Source organism: Loxodonta africana, chromosome 12 (assembly GCF_030014295.1).
Source record: "Loxodonta africana isolate mLoxAfr1 chromosome 12, mLoxAfr1.hap2, whole genome shotgun sequence".
Lineage (NCBI taxonomy): Eukaryota > Metazoa > Chordata > Mammalia > Proboscidea > Elephantidae > Loxodonta > Loxodonta africana.
Window position 1 is genome coordinate 89,874,617 of NC_087353.1, and position 18,198 is coordinate 89,892,814.

Sequence of the window (18,198 nt, forward strand, 5' to 3'; positions counted from 1 at the left end):
TAACCGGTGACCACACATCATTGGCAACCTTGATTTAAAATAATCTGTCTGTTGTTGTTGTTGTTGTTATGGAAAATATGGACAATATAATTATGCAAGTTATAATCTAGCCAAGGTACTTCTGAATTATAGAATTATGGGGCTTTATTAGAAGAAACCATGACAGTGGTTACATATGGCTAAGGTGAAAGATACTTCTTAACAGAATGTGCTTATTTCATGCCTTCAGAAACCTCTTATTTAAATGCTTAGTTTTTCTTCTGTTATTTTTTTTTTTTTTTAATAAAATTAGAGACTACTGTCAGTCAAAAAACTATGAAACAATTCATTTAGGTCCATACAGTACCTTACCGTTTATGTCTTGTATAGGGCATCTAATTATTATTTCTTAGATAAGTAAAGTGAAGGTACATGGTGAAAGAACTATTTTAAGCCGCAGTTTCTCCTGTGCTTTAATTACAGAAAGCACTCCAAAGACCTCAGCCAGCTGCAGCCCTGCACCCGAATCACCAATGAGTTCTAGCGAATCAGTGAAGAGTTTGACTGAACTGGTTCAGCAGCCATGTCCCCCCATTGAAACAAGTAAGGAGGGAAAACCACCCGAACCAAGCGAACCTCCAGCTTCAGACTCCCAGCCCACAACCCCACTGCCTCTCTCCGGACACTCAGCTCTCAGCATTCAAGAATTAGTAGCCATGTCGCCAGAGCTAGACACCTATGGCATAACCAAGAGGGTCAAGGAGGTCCTGACAGACAACAACCTCGGTAGGTTCTTTTCTCAACTGCTAAGTCTGTTTGAATCTGTGAAATTCAAGTAGGGGTAGTAGTAATAGTAGCAACAAAGGCTGTCTAACTTCATAGAAGGTAATGAGAATCACCAGCACAAACCAGATTCCCATGAGGTGGAGGTCAGACATATCTCAACTCTCCACCTTTTTACTAATTCTGACCCCAGCCATCCCTCCCGTGGCACTCTCTGCTTCTCTTCCAGGTTTGAAAATCCATTGCGATGGCTCACAGAACTCATGAACTATACTTACAGTTGAGTGGTTTATTAAGAAACAGGGTACAACTCAGGATCAGGATCAGGAAGGAAGTAGGCAAAGCCTCCCTTCTTCAATGCAGGACAGCTCTCTCAGCTCTTCTCTACCATGCAGGCCTTCTCTCCATCACCCTCAGGATAGGCTTCATCTTGGGTCCATTAGGACAGGCTCCTCTTGGCCCTGCTATCTGTCACATCACCACCAAGTTTGCCACAGGGTCACTTCTGGGTCTGTCACCACCAGCTTTGGTGCTGACCCCCTTCCAGGCCTGTTACTGTCTTCAGTGTTACAGCCCTTGACCCATGTAACAGCTCTTGCTTCCTTTCTCTCTCTGCTTCTTCTTTCTTCCTTCTGCTTCTTTCTGTCTCTAAAAAACCCTTGTGGAGCTGTCTGCTTAAATCACAAACTCCTGATCAATTTCAAGGCATGGCATTTCCACCAGGGCCACAAACTGACCAATCCCCTCTCACTAGGCCACAGGCACTTTATTTGCATACTAGGCTACAACTCACCTCATTTGCATGGTCTGTTAACCAGTCCCACAAGGTGCATACCAATCACAGGGCAGGCTGCAGTCCAGGGCCAGACAAAAAGTATCAAACCACGAGTAGTTTACAGCTTACCCTGGAAATGTCAGTCAACCTACACAAAGGTAACAAACCTTCTGGGGTAGAAAACTAGGGCAAAGCTCAAAGCTTAGGGGAAGAATCTCTCAAGCTGTTTTTCCAAAGAGCCAAGGCAAAAGGCCATGTAAACAACTCATTTCACCAGAGTCCTAAGGAAGACTGGAACCCTGAAATAAACTCTCAGGCTGAGCCAGCGAAGGGCTTAAACGTATATAAGCTACCTGTAAGAACACAACTGCCTAAAGCTGTGGCTACTGAGGGACTGATAAGGGTGCTTCTCCAGGCCAATCCCAGCACCGCCCTGCCCCCCGCCCCCCCCCCCCCACCCAACCATCCCTGTGCCCTCCGTGGGATCACTTGGAAGACTCGGATGTGGGCCGGAGTAGGCTCCGGCAGTCCACTCAGACTCTCCCTATTGGAACATATCCACAGAAGCTCCAGATCCTTGTTGGGCACCCGAGCTGGACAGGATCCATGTCAGCCCAGCAGCACCTGGGACCTGCAGTATGGCTTAGTGGAAGAGTCCAACAGACTCTGGATTCAAAACTTAATCCTTCTATTTACCGATAATGTGATACTGGGCCAGCCACTTTATTCTCTGAGCCTCCTCAGTAAAACTACAATAATAATGCCTGAAGTCAGGTTTGTTTGAGCAGCAGTAATCCTGAGCACCACCACACCTGGCCATCGGTAATCTATTATTGTTGTTGTCCCTGCTTCTCCTGAAGCTGTCTCCATGCCCCAGGCCTGCCCCTCAGATGAGGCAGGCCCTGGAGAACGGAGTTTGTCAGCCCTCCCATTTGCCCAGCATGTGCTACAGCCTCCCGGGGGCTCTGGCTGAGAAGGCTGTCCCTGCGGGCTCCATGTCTCCCTCCCCGTCAGTTGGTGTGGCTTAAGAATGATAGTGTATTTAGTCATTTTTTTTTTCTTTTTTAATTTTTATCATGTTTTAGGTGAAAGTTTATGTTTAGTCATTTTTAAACTACTGTGTTCCTGCAGCGTAGCCTTGGCCAGACATGTTTCTCCTGGCTTAGGCCTCCAGAAAATGGAAACAACCATCCCCCCGAATAGTTATGTCTTTCTTATTTCCTGGGTGTAAAAGTCAATTAGAGGGGAACCATTCTCCTCTGCAGTGCATGTTAGGACAGCCCCAAAGAGTGATCGGAATCTGTTCAGTGCTTTTAGGAGGGACCTAGTGTGTCTCCTTCTTTTTCCCAGGGGAGAGGAAAAGAAGAGAATAGCAGTGAGCCGAGTTCCCGTACAGTTTGCTTAATGATCTGACGGCCTGAGGACTAGACCAGCTTGTCTGGTCAAGGCCTTCTACCCCTCTGTCTCTGCAAATCATTACACAGAGCAGAACAAGAGAGAAAGTAGTATCGATCGAGAGTTTTTTTTAATTAAAGTCAATTCATAAAAATAAAAATTTAGCTATCGATTGAAAAATTTGTGAAGTCCCGGTGCTGCTATAACAGAAATACTACCGGTGGGTGACTTTAACAAACAAATTTATTTTCTCACAGTTTAGGAAGCTATAAGTCCGAATTCAGGGCACCAACTCTAGGGGAAGTTTTTCTCTCTGTGTTGGCTCTGGAGAACAGTCCTTGTCTCTTTTGAGCTTCTGCTCCTGGGTGATCTTCATGTGGCCTGGCATCTCTCTTCCCCATCTCTGCTTGCTAGTTTGCACTTAATCTCTTTTATATCTCAAAAGAGATCGACTCAGGACACACCCTACACTAATCCTGTCTCATTAACGTAACAAAGAAAACCCATTCCAAAATGAGATTATAACCTTCAGCATAGAAGTTAGGATTTACAACATATATTTTGGGGGTACAACACACAGTTCAATCCTTAACAGTCCCTTATGTTGATCAGTTATTGAAATGTACACAGCTTCCTAGACTTGAGTCATCCCCTACTTCACAGTTTTGTCACAAGTCCGAGGAAGCAGGCCCAATATATTATTGCTGTTTGCTCCCTGTAAGAGATTCATTTCGTATAAAAGTTGAAAGGCCTCAGAAAAAAGCTCTCATTTTAGAACACTGATGAGTTGTAAGATCGTAGTTATAAGACTGTGGATATTGCAGTCGCCTCCCTGGTATTTCTGTCGTTTCTCCATCAGTGATGAAGTTTCAGATGAAGTGGGCAGCTGCTGTTAGGTACACCCCAGTGGCCGAAGGAACTCATTTTCAAATGCTGGGAAGCGTAAACAGAGTGATCTTAGGGTGACCCTTTTCATCCCAGACAGACAACGCCCTCCTCTTTGAGCAGGAGCTTCTAGAACAGCTCAGTAGCAGCAGCAGCCTGGGTTGGAGATCAGAAGCAGTCTTCATGGTTGCCCGAACTGGTCTTGGCTACTCAGGGAAAGTAACTCCCTCCCCTACTGAGGTCTTAGTGGAGTCATGAACACAGAGGGGCCAGGGTAGAGCTGAATTAGGCAGCAAAGATTTTCATGGGTCAAGACCCAAGCGTCATCTTAACCCTTGACCTGGGATCTGGTGGTGTTCATAGGTAACCCCCTGGAATGGTAGGCAGAATGTTGTGTACATGTACATCGTATCAGGTAAGGATCTGTAGCTTTCTTCAGGTTCCCAAAGGGATCTGTGATCCAAAAAAGATTAAGAACCGCTGCTGTGACTCGTCTACAAGTCATACAAATAGTTGTCCAGTACACCTGGGTGGCCCAGCAAATAATTAACTGTTCGTGTATATTGCTTTCCTGGACGTAGAAAGCTCCTTAAAATACAAGGAGATTAATTTGTCAGGCTGGAAACCCTGGTGGCATAGTAGTTAAGTGCTATGGGCTGCTAACCAAAGGAATGGCAGTTCAAATCCACCAGGCACTCCCTGGAAACTCCATGGGGCAGTTCTGATCTGTCCTATAGTGTCGCTATGAGTCCTAATCGACTCGATGGCACTGGGTTTGGGTGAATATGTCAGATTAGAAATAGGTAAAATTCTGAATCAGAACTACCACAGCCTCCACCAGACTGAGTCCAAAACAACTAGATGGTGCCCGGCTACCACCACTGACTGCTCTAACAGGGATCATAATAGAAGGTCCCAGACAGAGTGGGAGAAAAATGTAGAATAAAATTCAAACTCACCAAAAAAAGACCAGTCTTACGGGTCTGACAGAGACTGGAGAAACCCCAAGAATATGGCCCCCAGACACCGAATACCCTTTAGACCCAGTGCTGAAGTCACTCCTATAGTTTACCCTTCAGCCAAAGATTAGACTGGCCTATAAAAAAATCACACACGTTCAACAGTGTATGAGACCAAATGGGCAAAGACAAGAAGGCAGGAAGGGACAGGAAAACTGAACGAATGGAAATGGGGAACCTGAGGTCAAGAAGGGGGGTAGAGTGTTGACACATCGCAGGGTTGGCAACCAATGTCACAAAACAATTTGTGTATTAATGTTTCGTGAGATACTAATTTGCTCTGTAAACTTTCACCTAAAGCACAATTTAAAAAAAAAGTAAAATTATTTTAAGACAGCCACAACAAAAAATTGCAAAGGACTTGGGGCATCTACAGGCCAAACTAAGAGTTTGAAAAGCAGAGAAGCAATGGGTTGACCAAAATCAGTAAATTTATCTTTAAGTTAATATAACTAGTGCAAAACTAATTACTTTCTCAGACTCGAACCTTATCATGCAGTAAGTTTTCACTGGGGGCCCGCCCTTACAGGGCAGCGCTAACTAATTTCCTTCCGTGGCTACCCTGTGAGCACAGGCGAAGGTGTTTCCATTTCACAGATGGAGGAAGTGAGCCGCAGGGGGAGTAAGCCGGTCACCATGCTGAGGGGGGAGGGAAGAGGTGTTCCCTGACCTGGGTGTCCATGGTCTGTATGCTTTATGGGACCAAACACTGGCCTCGGAACACACACGCTTGGAACACAGTCTTCATTTCCAGCTAAGAAACGCTGTGCATTTACCTTCCCCTGCTGGGACCTTCAGGTTGTGGCGAGTTCTCATGTGTACCTTTAAAAGTGGTCCACAGCTGAACGGCTCTCAGAGAAGTGGAAGTTCTTTTTAAGCCTCTGAAAACCATTGGAATCGGAAGGCTGCTGCGCTCTCCAGAGGCGCCGCCCTCTGAGGACCTGAGAGGCAGAACCTGAGAGGCAGGCCGCTCACCCGCCAGGAAGGGGGTTTGATCCCCTTTGAGTCACAGCCAGCAAAGGCCGCTGTGGCCGCGGGAGCAGACTGTGGATTTAGAAATGGCCTGCTTTTCAAAAACGTAGAGCTGAGGAGCTTTCCTCCTCTTCCCTGCCAGGACCCTGGGTCAGGTGCCCTGCTTTCTCAGCGAGACTGATCACCTCGCTGATTGTGATTGAGGCAGTGCGGCAGGCCCTCTGATTGCAGGTCAGAAAAGAGTGGTCTCCCAGTGGGCTGCTCGGCCTCCTGAGCCTGGGTCTCGGGATTTAGCTACCTCTGATAAGTGCCACAGGTGTCATCCAGGCCTCAGTTCATCTGGAAACCTCAAGGCTTTTTGGAGAGAAACGTTTGTTGTGTACGAGCGGAATGCAATACCAACTCGGTCACTGGTGGAGTCTGTGAGCAGTCGGCCAACTCGGAGCCGTTGCTCCGAGCCAGGACCCAGCTGGCCAGACTCTGAGCCTGCAAGCCTGTGTCTGATTTGGACCTTGATGTTGTACACTTGTCCTACCAGATCCCTGGATCTCAGCGATGACCTCTCTCGGTGATTTTCTTTCCTCTAGGCCAGCGCCTATTTGGGGAGACCATCTTAGGGCTCACCCAAGGCTCTGTCTCTGACCTCCTTGCTCGCCCAAAACCCTGGCACAAGCTCAGCCTGAAAGGACGGGAGCCCTTTGTCCGGATGCAGCTGTGGCTGAATGACCCTAACAACGTGGAAAAGCTGATGGACATGAAACGGATGGAGAAGAAAGGTAACTCCTGCCCTCCGCCCTGGCGAATTGCTTTCTCACGTATAGACAGGCCGTTTCTCTTCAGTCTTTCCCATGGAGCTCACTGGGCACACTGACCGGGCCAGGGCACTGTCAGGGAGACAGGAGTTTTTACCGTCACCAAGGACGAGTACCCAAGGGGACTGGAAATTGGCGGCTCCGTCTACCCAGCAGCCTGAAGCCAAAGAGTTTGAGCATTTGGCAGGGGTGAGGGGGCGCTTTAATAATTTCTCACAGTTGCCCGTCAGTCCCTTTCCCCCTTTTCCTCCTCTGAGGAGAGTAAGGCCGCCAAGGAGAGCTGCACAGCACTTGGTGGGTGGTGGTTCGTAGTTTTTGTCTTGTTGTTGGGTCGGTGGGGTGTTAAAACATCTATTGATTGAGTATGTACCATGCGCCAGAAGCTTTCCTATATTATTTTACTTCAGTGATAATTAGTAAATCCATTTTATAGATAAGGAAGCTGGGGTTCAGAAGGCCTAGGTGCTTCCGTTAGGGCTACCCAACCTAGAAAATGGCAGGGCAAATTTCTGCCAGAACAGAGTTCTCTTTTGCTCTTACTTTGTACCCTGAAGGGACACAGCCTCCCTAGAGAGAGAGGGGCCGGTATTGTCTCCAAATGCATTCAAAGCAACTGTTGCTGAGCAGCCTTTTTGTACCCTGTAGGCCACAATACAGGACAACAGTAAAGGGGAGTGTACCTTCCTGGTGGAAAGTAAGACCTACTTTGTCTTGTGGTTTGCAGCCCCAAGTACCGGCCCCATTAGTCCACCCCTTAGAGGGACACCAGGGGTGGATTAACCAGTAAGCAAGGTATGCACCAGCTTAATTGTGTTTACTTACTAATCTGTAGTGCACAATTTCACATGTGGTCAAAGATGTGGTGAAAGACAGGTGAAATTGTGGTCACATGTGGTCAAAGATGTGGTCACATGTGGTCAAAGATGTGGTGAAAGACAGGTGAAATTGTGCACTACAGATTAGTAAGTAAGCAAAAGTAAGCCCATGCATACCTTGCATATTGAGTAATCCGTCCCTGAGGGGCACACAGTCCTCGGGTCACTAATAGTGCAGTGTGCTCATGAGGTGGCTGAATTTGAATACCTTAAATGTAGATATTGGACCCAGCTGCTGGACCGGCTGTAAGCAGCTGTGAGCGCCCTCCTTAATCAGCTGATCTTAACTAAGAGTGGACGTCACAAGCAGCCGTGGGGCTCTGCCTGGCCCCATCCCCAGAGCATGTGGGGAATGGGGAGCCAGGCCAGTATTGTCTTAACTCACGAGGGGACTCTGCTGTTGACTCCAGCTGCACATTACTGTTCTCACCCAACCAGGGAAAGGGCTGGAGCTCTGGGAGGGAGCGAGATGTCTCTGTAGCTGCCTCCCCCAGGAACTCCGTGGGACTGGGCCCTTTTATAGTAATAAAGACTTCCATTTATCGAGCACTTCCTCTTTGCCAGGCACTGTGCTGAGACTTCATGTAGTCCACACAGCTCCATAGAGTATAGATGTCATTATCCTATAAACATGAGGAGCAGACAGTTATAAAACATACCTAATTTCAACAGCTGGTTTAAGCAGGGGGCAGGAATTCAGACTCAGGGTTGTCTGGCGTTACAGCTGGAACTCTTAAGTATGTGTTCTGCCGCCTTGTACTTAGAGTCTGCCACTCTGGGAACTGAGGGCACTGCTGGCCTGCTGGTGACGTGCTCAGGTATGGCCTTCTGGCCACTGAGGGCTCTAGCCTGCCCCCAGGAAAGTGGCCCAAGGCTTTGACACAGGCACAGCCAGGCAGCACTTCCAGCTCCAGAGGCGTGATACCACATCACCCAAGAAAAAAAGTTAATTTTAACTTTTTATTACGGGAGATTCAAACCTATACCAAGAGTAGAGAGCACACTATCACAAACTCAATACGTCTGTCCGTCACTGAGTTTCAATGATTGTCAGTACTCACACAAGCAATTTTAAAGCTTTCTACAGTCTGTCAAAAGGTACCACCCCACAGCCACCTTAAGCATGGCGAGGCTACTCGCTGCCCCCTCCCTGTTCAGGGCCAGTAGTTCTGAACACCATGGCCAGCCCCTTTGGAGGCCACTTCCTGACGAGCCTCCTGTTGCTTCAGCAATCAGGAGGGAAGAGAGTCCTCATTTTACCACCCTGGTGTGTCTCTCATCCTGGGCCAGGAGGAAAGGACCTTAGCCCACCGCACATGGATCTTCAGGGGCCTCCCTGGCCTCTGCTCTTCCTTCTGCATGGGCTGTGGGCGCCATCTTGTGTTACAAAAGAGTTACTGTTGCAGCGGGATACAGGCCCTTGGTAACATCCCAAGAGCCCTAGCAGCAGCTGTGGCCCCACTGTCTTCCCTCTACACATACATCTTCCCTGCACACGTAGGGCAGAGGAGTCTTCACTCACCCCTGTGGGAGACCCAGGCACCTGACCTGCCAGATGGGGCAGTGGGTGACCACAACCCAAGTAATTCCTCAGTGTCTGTGGTTACCATCAGCTACTGTTGATCCCTCAGCCCCAGGGTGGGCACTGGAGAGAATCACCACCACAGTCCAGCTCACTTCTTTCTGACCTTTGAGGAGGTCATATGCATTTTCTTTAGGGGAAATTTACCTTCCCAATTGTTTCCTATGGCAAGTTTGTTAAGGACCTTTCTGTAGTATCTGTAAAATGAGGGTAATAATGCTGACTTTATCAGGTGGTAAGGAGTAGAAAGAATATGCCTAGTATAACAACCAGCACATGTAAGTGCTCAATAAATGGTCATTACTCAAATAATTTCTGTTCCTTTAAAAATATTGAAATAATTTGTAATCCAGGCCACATGATTGATAGGGAGGCCATGCTTCTTTCTCTTCCATAAGCTTTTTTTCTCCTCCTTTTAGGTCTAATCTTTTATTCCTCTCCTTATTTCTTTTTTCCTCATAAACCTTCTTTCTCTACCCTGGTCTGTCTTCTGCCTTTCTGTCCCCTTCATGAGATGGCCCTTGAACCACCTGTTCACACAGCCTCCCTCACGCGCACCCCACACAGGCTCTGCAGGCTCAGTGGGCTCGGCTCCTACGTGCTTACAGATGGACCCTGACACTCTCTAGTCCTCTCTCTGTCATTTCCTTGAGACCGGAATTCCAGCACTGCCTTTGAAATGCTGAGGGTCCTGGGGACACTGCCTCGGGTGCCTGCTCGCCTGCTACAGCGTGGCAGGGCAGGGACACTGCCACACCACGTGGTATGGTGGGACAGGCAGCACTGCCCCAACAGCCTTAGGTCAGATCTCAGTTCTGTCACCTGCTCTGTGACCTCAGGCAAATCCTTTAACCTCTGTAAGCTTCCATTTCTTCACCTGCAAACAGGGACCATAATGGTACTTCCCCCACAGCGTGACTTTGAGGATTAAACTGTAAATGTCAGTGGTTGCTGCTGTCGATGATGGTTACTGCCACTCTGCTATGGCATGGAAACCCTGGTGGTATAGTGGTTAAGAGCTACCACTGCTAACCAAGAAGGTCAGCCGTTCGAGTCCACCAGGCGCTCCTTTCAAACCCTATGGGGCAGTTCTCTGTTACATAGGGTTGCTATGAGTCGGAATCGACTCAACGGCAATGGGTTTGGTTTTTGGTTCACTATGATATGCCACTTGAATTAAATATTATTTCTCATCTTCTATCAGTTGTAAGAACTTTTAAAGACTTTTCAGGCTGTATTCCAAACTAGTTCACTAGAAAGATCCGTATAGATGAGTCATCTGCTAAAGAAGTCAGAATGGTTTTAACTTGAAGTATAGTTGGTAATTAATAATGTGTAGAAACAGGGAGGAATAGATGAAGCACAAATAACATTCCAGAACATATAATCCAGAAATCATGGCCCCTTTACGGTCCACTCAGTAACACATCCCCAAGTGACAGTCACCACATATTGCATCTTTGGGCCTAATCTCAGCCTCCTCTTAACCCACCATTCCACAGTAAAGACAGACTAACAGTACAGGTGCTCCCCTACGTCCCCACATCCCCAGCCTTTTTGCCACCTGCCATCTCTCCTCCTGCACCATCATCTCCAGCCACTTCTCCTCCACTCTTGGGTTGCACCCCTGCTTCCTTTGAAGTCTGTTTAGGCAGGCTTTGCTTTAAGTCCCCCGCTTATATCCATCATCTGCCAGCCTCTGCTCATTCTCTACTTTCTGTCAAGACTCTGGCACAGGATCGTAGCCTTCCTCCATATGCCCGGGGGGATTTACCGCCCCTGTGGAAGACCTATCTGACCTGTCTAACACCCAGGCCGCAAGTTCTTTAGCCTTCTCAACCCCTGGCTCTTCCCCAAATCTCATTATCACCCAGAACTACTCTGCATCTCAAACTCTAAACCCATGTACCTTATTCACTGGCCACAAACTGCCTTCTCATCATCTTTCTCTTCACATTCCACCTTCCCATCCTTTAAACCAAGATGGCCTTCAGGCGCTTGATGTACCGTCCCGTGCTTCCCCCATCAGTTTGCCCTCTGCTGCCTTATTTCCTTTCCCAGGCATCCTAGACGCCATGGCCCATCCCTTCAGTACTCTCTGGCCAATATGCTCATATCTCTATGATATGAAGAATGTTTTTCCATTCCTCTTCCCCCAGTCTTGGGTTAGTGCTCCTGCCAGTTTTCTCCACTATCCTCTTTGGCTTCTGGGTCCTGCTAGAGAATGTCCCATAACTACGTGGGTTGGTGCCACCTCAGGCTTATAGTCTTCAACCTCAGTGGGATCTTCTGTGCTTCTTTCTCACATCCTTAGCCATTCCTCTCCTCCATCCCCCACCACAATTTCATACTATCCCCCAACCCCCAAGATTTCTTTCCCATCGCCTCTTTCACATTCTCATCAAGTCACCTTTCTGCCTACCTTTGTACTTCATAAAGAAAACAAAGGCCATCAGCCTTCCCCACCTCAGTCCCTATGAACCTGTGTGTATACTACCTACATGTCCTCCCTCCCTGCTATCTCCTACCACCTGTGTCCAGGACCCAACCTCATGCCCTTCCAGTGACTATCCTCTCTTTCACCTGTATGTCCAACTCTCTTTCTGTCATCTCTCTCCCCTCAGCTTAGAAGCATTCTCAGCTCTCTTTCATCTTTAAAAACCCATCCTCAACCCTGGATTTCCCATCAGAAGCCACCCTGTCTCTTGCTTTTCTTTTAGTTAGGCTTCTTAAAATAGTAATTTATACTCCCAGCCTTCAGTTCCTCATATCCCATTAACTGTTCAACCCACTTCCGTCTGTTTTCTGCTCCCATGACTCCACTGTGTCTGCTCACCAAGGTTACCAATAATCCCATCACTAAGTCCGAAGGACATTCCTGGTCTTCGCCAAACTTCCCTTTCTGCAGCATTTGACACTGTTGACCACCCCCTCCTCCTTGAGATTCACTCCTCCTCTATAATGCCATCGTCTCCTGGTTTTCATTCTGTCTCTTTCTATACTTCAGGGGTTCTTCCTATGAGCATCCTCTACATGTTGGTGTTTTCCAGGGTCCCATTCTTGGCTCTTTTCTATCTCTTTCCCATCTACATTGTTAACTACACTTTCTATTCTAATGCTTCCCAGGTTCCTCTCTCTAGTCCAGTCTATTCTTTTGAGCTAAAAACCTATATCCAACTCTCACCTGGACATCTTGATATGGGTGGCCCAGAGACCCCTCACATCAACACATAGTCCAAGACTGATCCATCATCTTCCTTCTTTAATCTGCTTCTTCCGTGGTGCCCAACCCAAAGACACCAGCACCCACCTCTTCTCCCAGGTCTCCAGAGAGTCATCCTTGGCTCCCCTCTCCTTCAGTCTCATTTAATCAGTCACCAAAATCCCATCACTTCCATCTCTTCCAAAAAACCAAAAACCAAACCCAGTGCCATCAAGTCAATTCCGACTCATAGTGACCCTATAGGACAGAGTAGAACTGCCCAATAGAGTTTCCCAGGAGCACCTGGCGGATTTGAACTGCTGACCCTTTGGTAAGCGACCGTAGCACTTAACCACTATGCCACCAGGGTTTCCTTCTATCCCTTAGCATCTGCAAAAGCCATCTGCTTTTCCCCAGCCCCACTACTGTTGTTGTTGTGTGCCATGGAGTCGATTCCAACTCACAGCAACCCTGTAAGAGTGGAATTGCCTCATAGGATTTCCAAGGATGTCATCTTAATGGAAGCAGATTGTCACATCTTTCTCCCCTGGAGCAGCTGGTTAGTTCGAACAGCCTTCCTTTTGGCTAGCAGCCAAGCTCTTAACCACTGAGCCACCAGGGCTCATTCCATTATTATTAGCTAAGTTCAAATATTTATCATTTGTACTTCCTATGAGGACCCTTCCTTCCAATCCTTTTTGATGACTAGTGCAGTCATCAAAAACACGTATCTGATTATAGCATTGCCTTGATTAAAATATTTCCGTTCTCCTCATTACCTTCAAGGTCAGGTGCAAACTTTTGGCCTACCCTGGCTCTGCCCACCTCTCCAGCTTCATCTCCTACAACTTCTCCTACCACCACCACCCCCTTGCAGGCGCACGGACATACACACACACAGGTGTACATACACATACTTTACCCATGCTGTTTTGTGCCTCTGCATCTTTGCACATACTGTTTTCTACAACAGCTTCTTGCATCTTCTACCTCAGTCCCTATTTGTTCTGGCTTATCCTTTCCTGTCCTTCAAGATTCCGTTTAAACATCCTTTCCTCTGGGAAGCCTCCCCTGACCTCTTCCCAGGCAGAGTTGAGTAATCTCCCTCTGTGTCCTCCATGGTACCCCGTGCTTACCTCCCATATCCCATTCTACTGTGGCCGTCTATCTGTCCACTTCTCTGTGTCCCCAATAAACTCTTAGTTCTGCCAGGACAGACAAGGACCTCATGTTACAACGAAGCAGACCCTCAGTGAATGTGTGTTGGGTGATAGAATGGTTCTAGTCCAAGAGTTTTGAGACGCTCTTGGGAAGAGCAGGGCAGAACAACCAGCTGCCAAAACCTACACAACAGAAATTAAAAGCTGACGGCGCACGGTCATGCTAGTGGGGGTCGGGCTGGTATGGGCTCTTTCACTCTGGGCCTTACATCTCAGTCTGCCTCCTCTTCCTCCCCAGCCTACATGAAGCGACGGCACAGCTCAGTCAGTGACAGCCAGCCCTGTGAGTCCCCCTCCGTTGGCATCGACTACAGCCAGGGCGCCAGCCCCCAGCCCCAGCACCAGCTGAAGAAGCCCCGAGTGGTGCTGGCCCCTGAAGAGAAAGAAGCTCTGAAACGGGCATATCAGCAAAAGCCATACCCGTCACCAAAAACCATCGAAGAACTTGCCACCCAGCTCAACTTGAAAACCAGCACCGTCATCAACTGGTTCCACAATTACAGGTACGGCCCTGCCATCGCCCAGTAAACAGTGGCTCTGAGAGTGAGCCCACGCAGCCCTGGGAAGAGGCTGGTCCGTACTCGAGCATGGCCATCCAGTGCCACCGGAATGATGTTCTGGCTGCTTGGCCATGGCACACTGGGGCTGAGAACTTGGCGTTTGGTCGCTTGGCAAGTTTCCCGTGTCTTTTCCTTTTAAGTTTTTAACTCCAGAGATGTAGGCCAAGTCTCTTCTAATCAGCATCACATAGTTGGAGACAGTCTACTTCTGCCATGACCAGAAAAAAACCACCACCTCTCAGCTATGTCATTGAATAAGGGAGAGTGTAGGCGTCCATGGTCCATAGCAGTGAACGTTTATCTCTGAGCGACTTTTTGATGCTTTCTCAGGGTCTTTTATAGTACTGGTTTCCATATTAGTTTGCTTAGCTGTATAAGTAAATTAAGTAGTTTGGTAAAGTTCTTTCTTTTGGTACAATTCATGAGCTAACAAAGAGTTATTGAAGGTCTACTAGATCTCCAGACACTGAGCTAAGTATTTTGACCAACATTATATCACTTGATCCTCACAACTATGTAAGGAATATAATAGTATCTTCATTTTACGAATGAAAAATTGGAAAACTCGCTGGTGCAAAGGGCCCGGTGCTCTCCTAGTAGGTCAGGGTGGACAAGGGGTAAAGTGTTTGGAGCAGATACTGGAAATCACTGAAGGATAATGAATTGCTGCTCATAGCTATAATCAAGACTCCCTACTGGTAGAAACCAAGAATTCCCAGTGGCCTGATAGAAATTCCTGCTTAATGCCTTTTAAGTGGCCAGCTCGATTGCCAGTTCTCATCAGAGCATCATTTTCTGTAGGGCTCAATAAAACTGGGGGAGGTAGGTGCTCCTGGCTGTCCCAGGTTGGCAAGTACACCTGTGTAGCCTGTGTACTTGGAGCCTTCACGGGTACTCACCTGAAACCAGTGGCAGGCAGTGTTCAATCATAGACAGTCAGGGACTAGCAGAAGAGTTCTGTCCCCAACTGGGTCCTGCTTCTCTCTAATAGGTTCTGTTAGGGTTTCTGAATGGGGCCCAATAAACCACCCAGGTTCTGAATAAATTGGAAATTTTCTAAAATATTAGATAGGCACTAAATAATACCTTTATCGCTGAGAAAGGCTAAGTCAACAGATACCACTTAATGTAAGTGCCAAATGGACCTGCTACCTGCACCCTAGAACCAGGCAGATTTATCCAACTTGATAGCACTGGCCCCAGGAGAAAGAAAGTCGATAAGCTGAGCACAACCAGCTTATTTGTCCCAAATTTACAATCAGGTAAAAACAGAGACACAGGCAAGCCAGGAGACACAATGATCGAGCTCCCCATACACGGAAGAAAACTTCAGAAGCAGTAATGAAGCTCTCCCCCACCACACACCAAGTGAAGTGAAGGAGAATGAAAGGACATGTGGACAGAAGTTCCCCGGACCTCTCCTTGCCATGTGTTGTGCAGTCCCATTTTCACTTTCTAGACACAGAGGTGCATTCAAATATGTGCTTTCAAGCCTCCTACAAGTTAGGTCCATTTTAATGCAAGTATGGTAGCTCTGGACAGGACCACACAAAGCTGTGGATTACTGAGTATTTGGGCAGAGGTACTTGCCAGTTATAAAAAATACCTCCAAAATCATTTTTTCCTGGCCCTGCTTGGGTCACCTTTTCCCCTGGTCCCCCTACAGGCCTCAGCTGAGTGGCAGTCACAGCCCCCTGGCCAGGGCATGCTCTCTGGGTTTCTCATCTGCTGTCACTTGCCTTGCTTACCTTCTGACAGCCACAGTAATTAATGCCCATTACCTGGTGGTCAGCTGACCGTTGTGGTGATACCTCATTTGTGCGTTACATTAACAAATTCAGCTATACACCCTTGGCAAAAAAATAGAGAAAGAATAGCAATAGGAGCTCAAAACTTAATGAATGAGTCCAGATCCAGAATAGACACTCAATAAATGTTTTCTTTCAAAAATAACTCCATAGCAAAGCAGGCAAATGGGAGAACAAGGGCAGAGGTTGGTTTCTCCTGCTGCAGAGGTCTGGAAACATATGGAAGAGGTGTGAGATGAGCAGGGTCTTGAAAGAAAGGCTGAACTAGAGAAAAAATTTATAAGCAAAAGAATAGGTTGGGTGAGAAGTGAGTACCAATCATTTAGAATCAGCACAAAGCTCAGAGAATCACAGTCACTTGCCCAAGGTCACTCAGCTGGTAAACTGAAGAGCTGAGATTCAAACAGCGCTCTCCCTGACTAGCTCTTCCACTGCGTGCTGAGCACAGACCACATCCGGCTTACCCTGGTGTACCCCACAGAGCTTCACAGCAGCACTGGCACGCAGCCGCGCTCATAAGCATACACTGAATATGCTCAATCCTAAATGAAAAAGGGGGTTTTCACATTTTTTCAACAGGAGTTAAATAAGAAAAGTTGATTTTTTTTTTTTTTCCCTCCTGCCCCGCTGAACCCTCAGGGAGTAAGACTTGGAGTCATTTTCACCTCTCTCAAAGAAATAAATAAATAAAGCTTTACTTCTCTTATCCTTTCACCCTGAGGTAATCCGAAGTAATGCAGGCTGACCATTTACCCAGGAATGAGGCTGGGAAGGCCAAAACAGCATTCCCCAAAAGACACCTGTTCACCTCTTGGGAGGACAGGCCCCCCCCAGTAGAAGTTCTTCTGCGTCCTTAGCCCTTGGCATTCCGTGATCTTTGTGTGACTTGTCTGAAAACCAGAACTGCTCCTGAGACCTGGGCTTCCTACACCAGAAGAGAATCTTCCTTGTGAACACAAAGACAAACCTAAGATAAGAAGGATGGTATCTCACATCTGTCGAGCACCCTAGTATGTGCTAGGCAATGCACTAAGAGTTAAACCTCATTAAATCTTCCTGTCGGCGGTGAGGGCAGTGCTGTTAGCTCCATTTTACAGGGACAGGTTCTGCACATTGATGGCCAGGCTGGTGAGTGTGGAAGCCAGGGTTCCACCCAGGTCCGGGGGCAGCCCAGATGCCATGCTCCAGGCATGAATTTGTCCTCTCCCTCCCCCCAGCCCTTCTCCCTCAGCCTTAGAGCCTATAACAAGTGTTCTGTCCATCAAAAGGCCACTGGGTAGTAAGAATAGTTACTTTTTTTTTAGTGTCTAATTTGTGTCCTATACTATACAGTTAATATTTTATTTACTCTTAATAAACGCGAGTATGACAGCTCTGGACAGGAGCACACGAAGCGGTAGATTACTGAGTATCTGGGCAGAGGTACTTGCCAGTTATAAAATTACGGGTCAAAGCCCTGGAATGAGAGACTTGGAAGAGGCATAGTGAGCCCTTTCGGGAGCCTGATGCAGGAGACTGAATTATTGCCAAGAGTATAGAGAGTGACACACAGTCAAAGTGGTGCAGTCAGCCACCATCTTTGAACGGGGCATTGCCATTTCTGACTCTGCTCAAAATCACACAAGAAATGAGGTCACTATGTAACACGTAAGCCACCCTTCTTTTTCTAAGAGGGAGATTAGGTTTCTAGTAGGGCTTTGACCAGTAATTTTTCCCATTTGGGTTATTGTTTCAGTTCACTCAAATTTTAAAACTTCGTGTCTGTTGGCGGTTTCACTTCCTATTCCTCAGCCATGACTGAACCAAGAAGAACCGGTTTGAAGCCCTGCTGAAAAGCCAGTAAAAAACAGGTGTACCATCACAGCCTAGTGCCCAAGAGCCTATGCCTAAGGCAGCCCCAGAGAAGGAAGAAAGTTCACTATTGCCTCTAGGAAGGTCTGGGAAGGTTCTCAGGACCTCGCCCTGCAACTCTAGATCCCAAATCTTCATCCTGGACAAAGTTCAGAGCTTACCACATGCAGGGAGCAAGTAACTATGTAACGGATAACAACTCTACCAGAGTACGGATCTATTGACTAAATACAACCATATTCTCCCAGGCTCCAACACTCTCAAAAAAGTTGACCTTTATGGAGTTGCATGTAATGCAGAAAATATTTCCATGCATGCCTGCCCCAAGTGCTTTTCTGCAGGCTCTCTCTGTACAAGATGTTGGGCTTGGTATTAATTGACCCAAGATGCTTTTCCACTAGTGGTTTCCATGTCATCAGAGGCTTCAACTCTTGGGAAGAAAGACCTAGAGAGGCCTTTAATTGGGCCTATACTGTGAGC

At 47.4% G+C, this 18,198-nt stretch overlaps 1 protein-coding gene across 9 annotated transcripts in view; it reads left to right on the forward strand.

Moving 5' to 3' along the window:
- Positions 1-18,198, forward strand: part of CUX1 (cut like homeobox 1) — a 458,571-nt gene that overhangs the window by 409,316 nt on the left and 31,057 nt on the right. For 6 of the 9 annotated variants that reach the window (XM_064295901.1, XM_064295900.1, XM_064295899.1 and 3 more), the window contains 3 exons: positions 463-765; positions 6,396-6,584; positions 13,738-14,002. The exons of the other annotated variants lie outside the window; for them this stretch is intronic. In XM_064295901.1, coding sequence (XP_064151971.1) covers positions 463-765; positions 6,396-6,584; positions 13,738-14,002 — 757 coding nt within the window. The remainder of the gene's footprint in view (positions 1-462; positions 766-6,395; positions 6,585-13,737; positions 14,003-18,198) is intronic. 9 annotated transcript variants of the gene reach the window in all.